Source organism: Oryzias latipes, chromosome 13 (assembly GCF_053564925.1).
Source record: "Oryzias latipes strain Hd-rR chromosome 13, Olatipes_Hd-rR_3.1".
NCBI lineage: Eukaryota > Metazoa > Chordata > Actinopteri > Beloniformes > Adrianichthyidae > Oryzias > Oryzias latipes.
In genome coordinates this window covers 10,514,856-10,532,253 of record NC_136249.1, presented here as the reverse complement: position 1 = coordinate 10,532,253, position 17,398 = coordinate 10,514,856, and the positions used below count along the sequence as shown (strand labels likewise).

General features: G+C 39.4%; 1 protein-coding gene across 4 annotated transcripts in view; it reads right to left on the bottom strand.

The window, feature by feature from the left end:
- Nucleotides 1-8,354, bottom strand: part of vaspb (vasodilator stimulated phosphoprotein b) — a 29,946-nt gene extending 21,592 nt beyond the window's left edge. For 2 of the 4 annotated variants that reach the window (XM_011482879.4, XM_078929897.1), the window contains exon 1: nt 7,806-8,321. In XM_011482879.4, the coding sequence (XP_011481181.1) occupies nt 7,806-7,810 (5 nt within the window). In that variant the 5' untranslated portion in view covers nt 7,811-8,321. Of the gene's footprint in view, nt 1-7,805 lie in introns of all 4 variants that reach the window. The other 2 variants (XM_020708452.3, XM_011482878.4) reach the window with 2 other exon arrangements.
- Between the last annotated feature and the right edge of the window lie 9,044 nt (nt 8,355-17,398).

Genomic DNA, 17,398 nt, shown 5'->3' with positions numbered 1-17,398 from the left:
TTTACAGGTTGAAGCGCATCCTTCTCGTCTCAGACCAACAAAGAGGAATTCTCACTCTCCTAAAAGCAATCCACTGTAGTAAACCTAATTTTCCTGTCTGCCATTTTTTTCCCATTTAAAATAGAGCTATCTTCTTGACTGGAGAAAACATCCAAACTGAAATTGAATGCTTTTCAAACTCTTCAAAGGTTGGGTCCAGCCTTTCACCTACATGTGTTCAATTAAAAAAATTGTAGTCTTTCTAACTATAGTATCCAGGTTCACATAACTTATTTTTTGTAAATTAAAAACAACCTTCCAGCAAAAACCACATCAAACAAATCCAGTTCAAGCTAATCTTTTAAACACTATTTAGACCACAAGATTTGATGTCCAGTTGGCAGACCAGAATTAAAAGGCTTTAGGCCAAATGGATCATTTTGTTGTGCAACCATCAACAGTTCCAACTGTCATTCTACAGAGGTATCCATCTCATCAGTAATGTTACAACATGACACACCAATACTTAATGTAAATACCAACCAGCTTCCTTAATGACATGACAAACTAGCCAATAGGCTTCTTTCCCAATAAAGAAGGAAATCAGGAAACGGGATGTTTTTTGTTTTTCTGACTACAAAACAAAATTGGAGAACAAAAATGCCAAAACTAGCATCCAATATTTTCACAGCATACATTTTTGTATGAAATCAGAAATAACTAACAGTGTTGCAGCTGGTTGTTTTCACCCCTCCTATCTGAAAAGAAAACAGGTGTCGCGCACTAAAATACCCCCACTCTGCAATCGACAGCCCCCTAAGGTAATTGCTCTGACCATAGTAAACCTATGTGCCGTTTTTTTTTTTTACAGCACAACTACAAAACCTCTTTGGCCAACTTTGTAAAGCCCACGGGCCACTTATTGACAAACAGAAAAGTTATTTTATGTACATGAACTACATGTAGCCATTCTAAGGCAAGGGCGCCCACAATTTTTGGGCATGCGAGCTACTTTTGAGACAAGCCCCAATCAAATGAGGTATTACACGGTTGAGATGATGATTTGCTGACAGATTTTTTTTAAATTACATTTGTATTTCTTTGTTAATTTATCTTTGATGGCCCACGATCTCCCATCACATCCTTTGTGATCGATCAATGTAATGAGCACCCCTGTTCAGCAGAGTGTGCGCCCCCACCACCACCCCACCCAGGCAACCAGAGCCCCGAGCCGGGAGAACGACAGGCCCGGCAGAGCCCACCCCCCCAAACCCAACCCGGGGAAGGGAATACGCTTACTACCGGACGTGATGCAAAAACTTTACCTTGCTAAACTTTGTTGCAATTTTTATTGTAGTAATACAATTATGGAACATGGATTATGAATTATGGAGCATGGAACGATCAATGCTGGGTGTTACGAGGAGAGATAAGGTCAGGAACGAAGACTTAAGATCAAGAACAGGGGTGAAGGATGTCATTGAGAAAGTGATTGAAGCCAAAGGCAAGTGGGCCTTTGGCCATCGAGCAGAAGGCAGGCAGCACGTGGACCCAGAGTGCCCAAAACCGTGATAAGTGGAGTAAGATGTGTAGGCCATAAATTTTAAAATAACTGGAGGCAATAACTTTTAAAAAAATCATACACAATTGGCTTTGAATTACGTCCCTTTTTGTTAGAAACAATGTCTACACTTCAGTTGTTGTGTTTCTGGATTTGGTCGTTTGTGACGGGGTTGCTGTTGTGTTTGGTGATTTGCTGTTGTGTTTCAGTATTTGTTAATTTGTACCGATATTGTTTTCACTGCTTCTTGCTTTGTTAGTTTGTACCGGGATTTGTTCTTGGTTGTATCCTAAATGTAAACGTGTCTTGGCCACTGTAGCTTACAGCCCTTCACAACCCCAACCTTATATTACCCGTACAAAAAAAAAGTCACAGTATTTGAGCTATCCAGCTGACAGTTTTGAGCCAGATGTCAGCTCAGATGAGAAAACAAAGGCGTACATGAATCTATGTCTACAAGTGGATGCATCAGAATGGAGCGGTACAGGGACCTTGTGGTCCACTGACTGTAGCAGATGTATCATAGCTACAGGCTTTTTCCAACAGCATTTTTTTAGTATGCTCTTGCTTCACCACAATTTGAATAAAGAAATACTCAAAAATGCAGTTTTAATCTTAATTTTTTTAAATATATGTTCTATATCATGAGAAAATGCTGAAAGAACATGTTAAAATCACCTAAAAACAGGTTTTAATTGGAGTAGGTCTTTTAGACACATTTAAAAAGAAGTCTAACTTAGTTATTCCAACTGATGAATATACATTTTTCCCCCCTTTAAATACATCAGTGTCTCTAGACAGTGGTCAAAAAGAAAAAAAATGAGGACCACTAAGTACTAACATGTCGTCTGAAATAAAAAATTAAAGATAAATGCTTCCAGAAGAAACCACTATGTGCATCTTTGTTCAAGCAAAACATGTTCACAGACATGAATGTGTTTTTATTGTAATAACAAACGTTAATATACTTTTTATGATATGCATTTCCTGAAACGTATCACAGTAATAAAATCTCTTATCAATAGGTGGAACCAGCTGGGTGCAATGTCGTCCTTGCCTAAAGAACAAACAGGTAGTTTCTAAGGATTATAGAAACCAGCTGGACTTGAGCTGAAATTGTGTTTGCTGTATTTCACATCCATATAACAACAACATCACAAAATACAACTGGAATGCTAGAACAGCAGCAACAAAGAAACTTTCTTTATAAATAGCGGATTTAGCCCTTTGTGTGATCCTTCGCTTTTTATTTGCATCCTGAGTCTTTTGCATAGAATTCTACAAAGACTTTTATTACAGAAGACGGTAGACACAGTTATTCCTGACCACAACCAACTCCAATTCTAAATCCTCTCTGCATTAAATAAACACTCCAACTGATTTATGATACCTCAACCAACGAGATGAACGTCGATGTTACTGCGTGAAAGTCACAGTTTATTGTGCCAATTACCAATGAATATATTCAGCTCATAAACCAGGCTAGGATTCTTCCAGGCAACTTCTAGTCAATGCAGCCTTTGTCCGTCAGTTATCTCTACCGTTTCAGATAAAGAAGTACGGACTTGGATGATAGAGTGTTTACAACAGCTGGTATTTGCTGGAGCAAAGATGCTTCTTTTCTAGATGGGGGCCATTATGATCCATTAAGCAACAGACCCCAGATGAACCCACATTATGTTTTATGCCCATTAGCAGTGCTGACCAAACAGAACAGCTAGCTATATGGCACATATTTCAATTGCAGGCTTTGTTTTCAGTAAATCGAGGCTCCCCACAAATCTCATCCAGTTGAATGACTTGTGAAAAGAGAAAAGAGTGACTACAAATGTTCAAGGGGAAATGTGACCAGATAGCAGCCTACTGATATTCCCCCTCTCTTAGAGGTTAGCTAACTAAACAGGAAATTGGATCTTTAAAAGCCTGCATAACCTTATCTGTGTGATTTAAATACACACAAATTCATTTTTAAACATTAAAGATATTTATAATTAAAAACACATCATCAGAAAGCTCAATGCATGCTTGAAAAGGATATTGACCTCTGTCATGCTTAGACATCTTAATTATTCATAATTGAGGTTTACCACAGGTGTCTGACCAACAGAATGATGCCAAATCATCTCAAAAAGAAACTGAATCAGAAAAAATAAATAAAAACAATCAGAAGAAAGTGATAGGATATCTAAGGCGTAGTACGCCCCCTTTATAAAGCCTCTGTTTGAATTTGTTGTTTCTCAATGTTAGAGTTATATTAATTAAATAATTTAATAAATCAGATTAATTAATTAGCAATACAACTCTGTGGGGATGAGCTATCATCACCACATTAATAAGGTGGTCATTTTGGTGAAGCTTCAGAGCGGCTTTGAGGGTTTTTTTGTGCTAAAAAAATAAAAAAACATAGATGGCATGCTTTCAAAAGGTTTGCTCCGGAATATCCTCAGAAGATATGCAATTTGTACAACTATATGTAAAGAGGCATAAAGCAAAAAACAATCCGCTCAAGCATTTATTTATTTCTGCAGTTGGTATGCAAAATATATTTGAAAATTACAGCTCATAATTTAGCTTTAGAAATGACCAAAAAAAAAAAAGAATCGGAAAGTACAGTTATGAACAGCTAAAGTATATATGGAATATGATGTTTACATGTAAAACCCTGCAGTCATTCAGTAAATTACTCACTTGATAAACATTTTGCTTAACATTTAATAAGCCTTATCTTCTTTAAATAAAAGCATCCGTTAAATTGAAAAACAGTAGCCTGGATAAGAATATCAGTTTATATTATAAGCTGATGGAGTAAATATTAAAATTCTTAATATACATTTTTCTTACAATGTTTTCAGTGGCAGGAATAATTTAAAAACTATTTTTATATTTTTCAAGTTTATCTCATTTAGGAATGATAATCATCCAGTTTTTCATTCAGTAATTCTTTGGTCAAGCTGGTCATCAGTTAGTCCATTACTTATTATTTTAGGTAGACACCATTCATACACTTTTATTTTTGAATTTGATCTGTTGCGAAATATTATTCAAGTTTAAAAGCAAAATGATTTCTTTGGATGGACAAACAAACAAATAAATAAATAATAGAGCAGAAATGTTAGTTTTTACATTGTTTACAGTTCCTGGTAATAGTTTACTTTTTTACTTTTAATTTTTAACTTCTCGTGTTCAACAGATAAAGAATGTCACATACAATTAAATGTAGGACAAATATGAAGTAAAAACGGCTTACTACAGATGAAGTCTCACTGTATTTTATGTAAAATCCCAAATTAATTATCAAAAAAAACAAATAGCCAAAAGGGAGGGGGAAAAAAAGACAAGATACAGCATAAAACAAAACCAGTTCACTTCTATGCAACCTGGCTTTGTCACAACACAGACAATGGAGTATTTTGTATGTTGAGCGTAGTAAAGTGTCTAATCCAGGAGGCAGCCCAGTATAATGGCCTATTTATAAGTACAGGGGTGGGAGGGGCCAGAGGGGTAAATTGTTTTTGAGGGGCCAGCAGTGATTGGGTCCACAAGCTGAAAACACAAGCACATGGTTAAGCACCTCCACAAATTGAGAGTATTTAAACACTCTCTGAAACCAGTACCATAATACACATTGTACAGCTCTTTTGGGGTCAACAAGAATTCACACAAAAAGGCTGTTAAACTTTGGTGTGGATAAATACTTTAATACCTCAAACAGATAACACAAATGAGGAACAAAAAGGACTAACTGAGTATCGCCTAAAAAATTGTTATATTTCTAGTATGTTTACGATAAAAATTGAGAAAAAGTTTAAAACCAACTACCAATGATGCTCAGTCCACATAAAAGTGATATCTGCTAAGGATTAGAACCATCGACTTTAAATCTCCTCATTAGAACAAGTTAAGACATGAAATACCAGCATACTGAAATACTGTATTAGACACAAGAGCACATTACGCAACCCCATACCAAGAATGCACTTGTGTTGCAACAAAGAAGAGTTATATCTTGTTATCTTTTTACGGACATTTGCAATCACGGTCCTATATGTCCTAATTAACCATTTCCGTCCTGTTTGGACACATGTTTGTGACGAACATTGTGAGAGAAAAAATGACAGTTTAAAAGTAAAACTACTAGCTTTATCTCACTTGTGCTGAAGCAGAGAGAAATAAGGTTTAAGACAGAGATTGCATGAGCATCCTCCATGCTTTTAACACGATCAATAATGAGCTCTAAGAAAGTGTAGTGTGGCTCTTTATGTGTGGCATCACTCCCACACATAAAGAGCTTCTGAACAGTTATTTCAGAGTGAATGGAGCAGATGTATCACAGACGTCTGCGTATGATCGCATCAACAGTATCAATTTCTTGAGGCTGGAGTGGACATACTGCGTGGTTCATGTGGGCCAGGTTTTTTGTTTTTTGTCTTCGTCAGTCGGTGAGTCAGTCAGCGAGTTGGGACTCACTTCACTGACAGTACCAGTGAATCATGATGCAAACAGACGCAGTTCCTGTGATACTGAACCCTCAGGATACAAGTCTGAAGTGCAGACTTAATGATCTAAACACAATTCAATCTTGGCTTCCTGCGACCAGAACTGGGAGAGAAAAAAAAACTAAAGACAGATGCAATTTAAAAACAGCAATTTTCAGTTGGCAAGCAAATATCAGGGTATCTCGTTCTGTGAGATACAAATGAATGTTGCTAGTGAAAACAGAAAACGTGCTCCATAGGACCACTTTCACAGCCGAGTTGATTGCTGAACTTCTGACCAAGTGACTGCACTTCTGTGTCAACATTTACATTCCCCACCAACAAAGGACAATGAACACGAATGGTGTTGCATACCAGTGAGCACCTATTATGCAAGGTAAAATGAACTTTTTCAGCCACTATGGAGGGTCAGGTAGGGCAGATTCAGTTTAGAATAGAAACTCCCCTCAACAAGCTTCCTGTTAATGGGAGGTAATACTTTGAAAAGCAAGATGTTTTCATATACCCTTGTATGAGGGTAAGAATTGTATCGTGTATTCCATCAGCAGGATTGTGGCCATAGAGATGTACATCTGCCTTTCACAACTGGTGCGTGAAGCCTATAGGAGGTATCAAAGGTAGTAGATACCCCATCTGTTGTGGTTCTGCCTTGTGCTATATGTTATGTAACACGTGCTAACCTTTAACTGTCCCGATTAGCTCATGCCTTTTATTGGACAGTGGTATATCAACTGAAGCAGTGTGCTAAGAAGTCTGGTTCCTGCTGTGTTCCAACTCAGCACACAGAAATATGTGCAAGACAAATAAAAGCCCGGACAAGCCCACACACCCGAGGTGAAGTACTTTGATACGGAGGAGGGAACTGCAATAGGTGTAAGATTAAAAAAAAAAAAGGAAAAAAGTAGTCCCTCTGGTTATCAGCCCAAACTCAAGGTCCGGCAGTTTGACCTTAGAAATCTACCCACAAAAGGCGTCTTTAGACGTACGTTATCATGTATTGGCGGCTCATGAGATCACAGAAGCTCCAGCGATGGGTGTCGACTCAGAAACATGTAATTGTCAGCAGCACAGGCTCCAGCAGAACATGGAATTTTTTTTTTGGGGGGGGGGGGGGGGGCAGCCTTGTACCTGGCAAGTTAGTTGCTGGTGCAAAACTGCACTACAAGAGGAAGGCAACCACAACACAAGGGTTAGTTAGGTAGTCGATTCACTTCATGACACAGAGAACATGTATTTGGAGCAGAAAGATCAACAACTAGACGGTCACAATGTGCAGCTCAGGGAGCAGATTTTAACGCTGTCCTGCCATTTTTCTTAAGTTGACCTCTGACCTCTAAAGTTTTGAGGACACCTATAAAAGGTGTATATTTCCAGTCGTTTATTGTACTCAAATACACATACAATAACAATAGGACATACTACTAGCAACTAGCATCAACAGCGCTGAGAGAATCCCAAGCCACAGTGAGTTTTCATCCGACTTGACTTGTTCAACAGCGTAAACGTGCGAGTATCTCAGGTAACTGAAGTTGAGCAGGTGAGACAATACTTTCATACACAAACAAACTGCAAGTTTCGCTCGCGCGCTTCGGGGACGAGCTAGGACTGCTCTTTCCTCTTTTAACCTTAAAACTAACAAACATGTAGTTTAGGAGGAAAGGAAAGCCAGCCGGAGCGAGGAGCCGCCGCGAGGTCACGATTTAACAGAAGCCGAGACTCCAAATGTAGCCAAGAAGAAGCACAACGAAGATTTGAGCCGCTTTACCCACCTCATTGTTCAAGCCAGAGAGTTGAGTCCTCTCGAGGGGAACTTCGTTTGACTTCAGGGTGGAGGGAGGGGGGAAGCCGGCTTCAAAGGGGGCACGCGAGTGGAATAAGGAAAAGTCGAAATCGAAGGGGGGGGGGGGGGGGTAGTTTCATCTACACCCGTAAACGGGGTAGCCACAAACGGGATAAAGAAGCACACCTCGACGATTTCCTGGTTTGTGGAGAGAATGAGGAGGAGGAGAAGGAGGAGGAGGAGGAGGAGGAGGAGGAAGAGGAGGGGGTAGATACAGTAGTGGAGCGGGCTTGTCAACTCCAATCACTTATCCCGCGTTGGTTCCTTCCAGCGCTAGAAGTAAAAGCCGAGAATCGGCGCCGCTTGCGTGGAAATCAGCACTTCTCTTATCTGACTTTCGGTTTGTTCGCCGAAGCTCGGGAGTTTCGTCGCCGTCCCACGGGCAGCTTTTCCCGTTCCGTCGGTCCCACGGCGAGACTATGTAAATTCATTGGAGTCTGGCCCAACCCGCCAGCTTCAAAGTAGGCTAGGATCCCACGGTGCGTTCAGGGACACCACGTAAAAGTGTTGTTCGGGAACATGCGAGGTGTTTCAGGACAGGTCATGCGGTTTGGTTCAGAACGGCCTGGAGCAGACGAAATCAACGCGTCTTGCTCAAGTAATTCTTATGACGCTTATTCGATCATTTCAATAAAGACTTACATTTAGATTTACACTCAAAAAAGTAACAAAACACCTATTTTTTTGCCTGAATAGTTTATTTCTGATTTACTGATTATAAACTAAATCTTTCCCTATTTTTTTATATTACCATACTTACTCCCAACACGTTTAATGTTTTCAGTTATAACAATAGAAAAAAAACAACACAATTTGTTTTCTCTGATCTCAAATTGATCTCTACTTTAGAGGTAAAAACTATAAATACTGTCTTTGAATATTCCTTTAATTTCTTTGTTTTCCTAATACTTCTTACCTAGTGCACCACATAGAATTTAAAACAACAAAAACACACACAAAAACTGTCTTGTTAACAATTGCTAGTAGTTATACCTAGAATAATAATGACACAAAAAATATCAAAATGCCAAACCTAATTTTGTGCAGAGATTTTCCATTTTTTTGTCTGTTTTTTCCTAAAATTCGTAATTTTCCAACCCCTTGAAGGCAGCATCGTGTTTAGGCCTTGCCAAGCCTTCCCTTGCTCTTGTGGCTGCTTAGATAAACCAACTATTGAGGCTGCTGTGGTAACTATAGATAGCCTCTCTAATGCTTGAGTCATTAGATCAATTCCACTGAAGTAACAGAAACTATAAACCTTGGAACATTATGCAATAATAAAAACCATCCAAGGAAGAGAAATTAGGTTCCCATGTTACAGTTTCCGAAGTGAGCGGACAGTAAACAGAAGTGAAAGTCCTTCATTACGTCTGAATGGCGCGTTATTAACCACAAAGCCAATATATCCTCTTTCTCTCTACACACAAAGACACATGAGCGCACACAGACACACACTAGTGCACCTTCCGACAGACAGACTCACTCCTCTGAGCTTCCCCCTGTCAACACTGCGATGACTAAAGTTCAAAGTGACTAAAGTGTCCAACCTGAGCCCGTGCACCACGGATTGATGTGCGATGATTGAAACTCAAAATTCACTGTGTGGCTTTCTCTTGACATTTTAAATTGCTTTATGGCCACAGCTTGACGTCAGTTGGTCAACCTCATCCACAGCTCAAGCTTATGATTCTGGGAACTGTATGAAGGATCCAAACTGAACCAAAGTAGATGCTTGGAGGTTTTATTGTGACCTAAAAGTAGTTGGTGAAAAAGCAGACAACTGGGCTGGGTTTGTCTATAAACTCGCCCGATTACCCAGACATCTCAGAATTGAGAAGAGGTGAAACATCTTATATAGTAAAGGACTAATACTACTACCACTACTACTTTGATGGAATCTACCTGGATGAATGACAATCATACAACAGTGTGAGCTAAAGACGAAAATGCAAAGCTCTGGGAATCTACGAAGGGGCTGCAATACAGGAACACACAAATCTGTTAGTTTGCAGGCAGAAGCTGTTGCGTAAACAGCCTGCACTTCAGCTCAATCTTATATTATCCAGCTCAGGGTTTGGTAAAGCACCGTCCCGAGGCAGCGTCTGAAAGCTTTAGTCTTGTCTTTCAATTGAACAGAAGCCAAGTCAAAATAATTCTAAAACAGATTTTCCGTTGAGTAAAGAAAGAATTTTTGGGATCTTAAGGTTGGTCACACAAGAAGCATCTGTGAACACAGAGCGTTTCCCTTTCCGCGTGTTAAAATCTCTTTCAATTTCTTTTTTAACAGGGAGGCAGTGTGAGTGGAGGAGGGTAAAATCTGCAAATGGGAGCAAGACAGTGTTCACTAAGAGGTCTGGGCTTGAGGCCAGCAAGGAAAAGGGCAGCAGAGGGATTTTAGAAGGAGTTCAGAAATGTGGGCTGTGAACTCTTAAAAATGGGAAACCAGGGCCTGACATGATGACAATGGCTGCTGGGCTGCTAGTCTTAAAATACAACACCAAAAAATTGCACTGTTGTCTATTTAGAAATTACGTTTTTATTAGTTAAGTATTGGTCTACATATGATTTAAGAAAAACTGTAGCGGTAGGATAACATATTTGAATAGTGTTAAAATGGCAAAAATGTGGCCATTTTTAAAAATAGAACAATCACAACTCCAAGTAAAATCTTGTTTTCTTGCTGTCTTCCTTCATGGAGCGACACATGGAAAGTCGACAAGCTAAGTCAGTGTCTTTGTTTGTTCCTCCACCTTTCAGAGTTAAAAATGAAAATCTTGTTCTAATTATTTTTAACATGTTCTTGTAGTATTTTGGAGGACATCTACAAAGAAGATTAGGCGTAAATGTGCATTTCTGAGTATTTCTTTATTCAAATGTGAATCAGGAGCAGACAAATGCTGCTTAAAAAAGAGGGAATTTGTCCCGTGGGAAATACACGAGGCGAGCCACAAGCTCCCTGCTCTGCTCCATTCTGATGCCCCCACTTGCAGAAAAATAGATCCATGAACAGCTTTGTTTTCCTCATCTGAGCTGGAATCTGGCTCAGAACTGGACGGCTGGAGAGCTCCAATATTGCTCACCATTTGTGTTGCACTGGTAATATCAGGTTGGTGCTGTGAGGGGCCGTAAGCTAGCGGGAGAGCATGTAAACAGAGAGCTTTCAGCGCCAAAGGTTCCGCCCACTACTCAGAGGTGAATTTCTAATGAACTACTGCTGTTTTACAGAAACTTTATCTGTCCTAGAAAAAGATATATTTTTGGATTTTGACTAAAAAGACATCATAATAATTTAGAAACCACTGTGAAAACTATAAAATAAAGTTGGGTGACTGAGTTTCTTTTCTTTCATTCCTAAACTGAACGTTTAATCTTCTTTTTTAACAAAACAGGTTAATGTCTTTTCATTCAGATGAAGTCATCTCTTAAGCAGCAGAGCCACCAACCAGGGCCCTTTTTTTCCAGACAGGTTCGACAAGATCTCTGTTTTCAGAGTCTGTTTGTTAAATTGCTCAGATATGACAACACAAAAAGATCAGTGATAACAATCAGCTTGTGTTTTGTAAGGAAAAGAAAATCCATGTTAATGTGAAAACAGAAAACCCAGTGCTGCAAAGGGACAAAAAATGTGCTACTAGCCAAAGATCACAGCACAACGCACGGCAGGGGGAAGAGAAGAAGAAGGGATAAAAGAAAGGTGCTCCCTGCCCAAGAAAGGTTATCAGCAGAGCCAGTATCCCCCCCCCCCCCCCCCCCCCAAAAAAAAATCAAGATCAAGATCAAACACACTGATGATATGTCAAAAGATAGCACATGCTGCAGCACTAAGTATTGCTAAAATTATGTGCACCTGCGCCACAGATTACACGGGAACAAAAGGAAACATGCCATCTAAACAGTGGTGGGCCTTAAATGCCTTTGCTGACTGACTGTAATGTACGCCATGGATGATTTAGCAGGAAAATCTCCCACTGATCTCCTTGACTTCCTTCATCAGAAAAATCTGAGTGACAGCATGAATCAGCCGTACAGATTTGTGTTTTTGGCGCTGACCATCCCCGTGTCCACCGCATCTGTCGAGCGACATTTTCGCCTCTAAAGTGAATTAAAACCTTTACAGAAACACAACTGGACAGACTCGGCTCTCAGCACTGGCCTTGATGGAACAGAAAAGGACTTCTTGACGGAACTGAAGCGCAACAATCTACATGACAGGGTGATCATACTGTTTTTGAGGAAAGAGAGGAGGATGGATTTTGAGTGAAATGATAAATATCATAATAAATAATATTTACAAATGTATGTGGTTATTGTTGTTTTGTGCTGGCTGTAGTTGCATAGCGAGATTTCTTTACTGGTTTGTTTATTCAGTTTATTTAGAGGCATTTATTGTGGCTACAGGAATTTTCAATATGCAATGCAAAGCTCGTTTCAGCATAGTAAAATGGTCATTGAGAGGTTGATTCAGACGAAGCACAACTGAAGGCCCCGGTGTGTAATGCAGGGTCCGCCACTGGATCTGTTGAATTATGAAAAATCCCGGACGAGCCCCCAAATAAGTTACAGACCTTCAGAAGCACAGCTGGGTGAGGTTTAACCGAGCCTAAAAAGAAAACACCATATGAACAGAACAGAAACCAGGAACACAGTTGTTTGGATAAGCTGCAGAATGATGGTGGGCTGCACAGTGCTGCAGCGGTTAGCACTGGGGCCTCGCAGCAAGAAGAACATGGTTGGAAGCCTTGGAAGTTGTGAGCCATTTTGCAAGTTCTCCCCATGCCTGTGTGGGCTTTCTCTGGCCCTCCAACTTCTCCTAACAGTCCAAAAGGTTTTCATAGGTTATGTGGTAACTCTAACTTGCTCTTTGGGTTGTGTGTTTGGCTGTCTAAGTGGGACCCTGCGACGGACTGGCAAACAGTACGGCCAAAGGTAGTTGTCGTGAGAGTCAGTCACCCCCTGATGGTGCCTGTCCACCAAGGGCCCCGATTCTTTAAAAAACTCCACAAACAGAAATCCAAAGTCCATCCCCCAACTAAACAGACAAAACTGCATGTAGGCACTGAGTTGCCAACCACATTCTGAAGCATATTACAAAATGCCCTGCATCAGCTGACCAGGAGTAAACAAAGCAGTGCTTTGCACTTGCTTTGGGATCTACGCCAATCATATCAAGCATTTCAACAGACTCACGAGGCTTTGGAGCAAACCACTGAAGCTTACGCGTCGCAAGGGATGTCTTAACACCTGCCTTTGCATTCGTTTGCAGCTATGAAAGAGATTCAACAGGAATATAACCCAGTCAATCCAATAAAATAAGTTTGACTTAAAACAGCCTACTACTTAAAATAAATTGACTATATGTATATATTGCCTTTGCTAGAGATTATAGATTATTCCTGCATTTTTTGCAGCGGATGAAACAAACATAACGTACACAAAGTTGTTCTTTTTACTGATGGTTGAACTTTACATTAAGAGAACACATAGAAAGGGTTAAGTTGTCAGATGTTTACTGGATAATACAAGAAGACGCAGACAGAGTAAAGTTTATTTGGATCTCAGTAGGGTGACATTGACTAGAGCAGGGGTTTTTCAAAGTTTTTGTGGCAGAGGGCCCACTTAGAAGCTCAACATTAGACTGGGGACCAATTTTGGTGAAAAAAAATGGATAAACAGAAAAAGTTGTTTTTAACCAAGTGTTATCTGTACAATTAACCAGATGTTTTCCTGAAGGTTGCTGTCCAGATTTTCTACTCGTCTAGTAATTGTATCATTTGACAGACTTATTTTTTCAAACTTTTTCTTCAGCTACTTTCAGCATTTATTCTTTTTGCAAACTCTCCGTCACATTAGGGCTTGCTTTGCTCGGCCATTTCCAAAGCCACAGCGTAGCTTGCTTCTGTCACAGCTTCACTGGATTTAGCCATTTTTGTAAACATTATCTGCTGTGCGGCAAAGCCTCGTTGTAGTTGTTGGAGTTTACTGTTGCGCTCCTCGCCAGTAAATTTGTCATAGTTTTTATGATTTGTGACATAGTGACGATTTCTATTGAATTCTTTGAGCTTTTACCTTTTACCTGCTTGCAAATCAGGTACATGACTTTATGCAGCCCTCGAGGTACGTCAAAGTAAGCATTTGTCCACTTAGCTTGAAAGCGCCTTTTCTTCTCGCCAACACAAAGGAACCTGCTCTGGCTCTCTTTTATTGAGGGCCACAAAAAAATCTTCCCTCGGGCTGGCATTGGCCCCCGGGCCGCACTGAACGAGAGGAACCCAGGGATTATAAATACTTCCAGATGCACACGGGAGACTGAGACTAAAAGTCAAGTGATTCTTTTCGACCTTAATGGGAAGTTGAGCATCTGGAGAGGAGGGAGAGTATTCAGCGTAAAAGTGTTGGTGTTGCTCAGGCCTTTGACTCCGAAGTATTACGGAGTGAGGGTCGTGTACAAAAAAATCCAGAAAAATGTCATTCCTACTAGAAGGATTTGCTCAACTTGTATGTTAGCATTTTGAAATAAAACATAATTTTTTAAAAAAGTCACAGGATAATGCAGTTAGATTAATAAAGAGGAAAATACGTTTTATTTGAATATTTTCCTAATTTAAAAAAAAAATGAAAGAAACAACATTTTCTGCTATCTCTGACAGTAACACTGGACTTATTCATCCATGGATGGATGGATGGATGGATGGATGAATAAGCAGGCGGGTAGGTATTTTTAAAACCTAATAAAGTTTCCATGCAGCTTACAAAGGCGGCAAACCAAGCTGCTTCAAACTTGTCAAACACAATATTGTTCTCATGTGTAACCACTAGATGGCGACAGGGAGATAGATTTGGGACATCATTTGTATACTGCTTAGAATGAACTTTTTAAAAAGTTTCTTTAAGTTCACCCTTTGCGCCTTTATCTCACATCCTAAAGCCAGTAATCTAGTAAAGCCTTTAATCATGCATACTAGAAAAGACAAAGGCCAAAAAAAAAACTTACCTCACAAAATCCTTTAACAATCAACCACTCACTCAAACGTCTCATCCTAACAAGCAGGCTTCTTTTCAATGAAAGAATTTCAAGCATGTCACGTTCAGCCACCAGTCTAGATTTGACCTCCAGCAATTGGATCATTGTATTAAAGTGAAGAAAATACCAGATAATTTGTTTTTCACATTTCTGCACTGACAACATTTTGTGGTGGGTAAGCAAAAAAATAAAACATAAAAAAGACAAAAAAATCTACAGTTTTGTAACCCTAAAGGTGAATGCAATGCAGAAATACAACAATATTAAATTAAGCAGCCAATGGAAACTCCATATGTCTGAACAAAGCTTGCACTAAAGATCCACACTCACACTAATGGTTATTTTAGTGTCACAGTCAACCTGTGAAACACATATTTAGACCGTGGAAGAAGCTGAAATTCTAGGAGAAGAGTAGCAAGAACATGCAAAGTCCAGAAAGGACCCAACCAGGATTTTCTTGCAAATTTAAGATATTTGGACAACAAAAACTGACTTGGTAAAAACCCCACCTCAAAATGGCTACTAACACCCCTTTGAATGTTGTGTTTTAAAAACAATAAATATTTTGCAGATTGTTTATTATTTTTCCTCCTTTTTAGTGAGTCGAGATACCAAATAGTTGAGTAAATCATTTTTTCACATCGGAAAAATTAGCGGGCACATGTGTCCCGAGTCTCTTCAGACTGCAGTAAACTTCAATTCTGCCATACTTCAAAAGCCCGCTAGGTGGCAGCACAACCTCAGCATGTTGTAATGGACTGAAGAGTGTTTTCAAGGTTTCCAGCTAACTTGCCTGCTTCTCTGCCAAATGATTGTAAAATTACTCATACAAACAAAAAGAATGTAGAATTTTTTATGCTGATGGTTTAACTGTTTTATCACTAAAACTGAGATATTAAATAAATGTGACATCACCTGTAATTTTTAAAACCCTATCATAGATTTGAGATCAAATATGCTAAATAATATGAGAAACTATGATAATTCAATAAATAAATAAAGAAAAATCAATGAATTAAAAGCATTGTGAAGTTATGTTCAGTGTGACATTACACTGCACAACGTCTACAGGGCCTGTGGTAAAACATTATCATTGCAATTTTTTGATAAAGTCATTAGAAAATGAAGGCGATTACAAACGGAGGCCATAAAAATGTCCAAATCTAACTGAGAAGAAGCACAAAGGAACGTTTCTATGTGTCGGTGTGCAGCTTTGGGAGCAGAGCTTAAACAATTTTCAAATATCAATAAAGTCAAGAACATTTATAGAGTTTCACAAAATGAAGACCGTTTGAACAAATTCCAAAAATGTGTGATTATTGTGAAATAATCAATGCTTTATTAATGAAAACCCTTTTTGTTAATGGACATGTGTGATAAACCTTATTGAAGCGACGTGAAAGTGTCTTTTTGATGAAAATCAATATCACTTTTCCATTTATGAATCTCCAATTATGATTCTGAGTACTGTGGAGAAGATGACATCTTTCCCCACATTTTTGCTTTTAATGTCATTATTTCTGAAATCAGTTAGATCTATCTGTGTGATTTCTTGTTTTATCTCCAATGAATGCTTGAACTACACCAATCAAATCAATCATTACTTTTAATCAAATGTTGACTTATTTCTGTGCCAAAACCTTGCAGTGCATCCAATAGACGCTACAAACAACAATGGTCTAACAATTAAAAGAGATAATGGTATAAGAATTACAGTTTTAAAAGGTGATGTCATTGAAATTCTCCCTTTATGTCATACATGTGCTGACGTTTACCATATCAAACCAGGATGCGGGTTTTGATGGAGTCAGAGAGGTGACAGAGAGAAAGGTTCATGTTCTTCATGAGGAGATGAACTGAAGATATAGATTATATTGATCACAAACGTTAAAACAACTTTGACGTTGTATTTCTCTTTTAATGTTTTTTTATTTATTTATTCCTTTTTAGAATGGGCCCCTCCTTTGTTGTTCAGTTTCTTCTGCACACTTGTGTTTGTTTGCAGAGGATCATGCAACTGATCCCTGTTGTTTTGACTGACTTCACCATTTGGCCGTCCCTCCCTCCCTCCCGGCCTCGCGGCTCGGACGCCTCGGCCGCGGCTCTGCTTGAAAACAAGCGGCGGCTCGGGTGACCGCGGGCCGGATCGATGCGCTGCCGCTGCGGGGTGTCGCGTTGCTCGCAGTATCGCTGCATGGACGATCGCTATCGGAGTCACACTTCCCCCTCTTATCGCTCAGCTCCTGAATAAAACATCTGCCTTCCTGCTCACGGATGGATCACTCCCGACTCCCCCCAAAAACACGGGGCGCACGTGTCAGGAGAAACAGGATGTGAGACACTTACAAAAATAAGAGGATCCAACTCCAAACACTCCAAGAATCTCATTCATAAATCTGCCTTGGCCCTTACATATCACGTTAGGACAACAAAATATAAAGAATGTCGTTAATAAACACGTTTTTTTTTCTATTTAAAGGAACTTTTAAAAATAAAAGTAG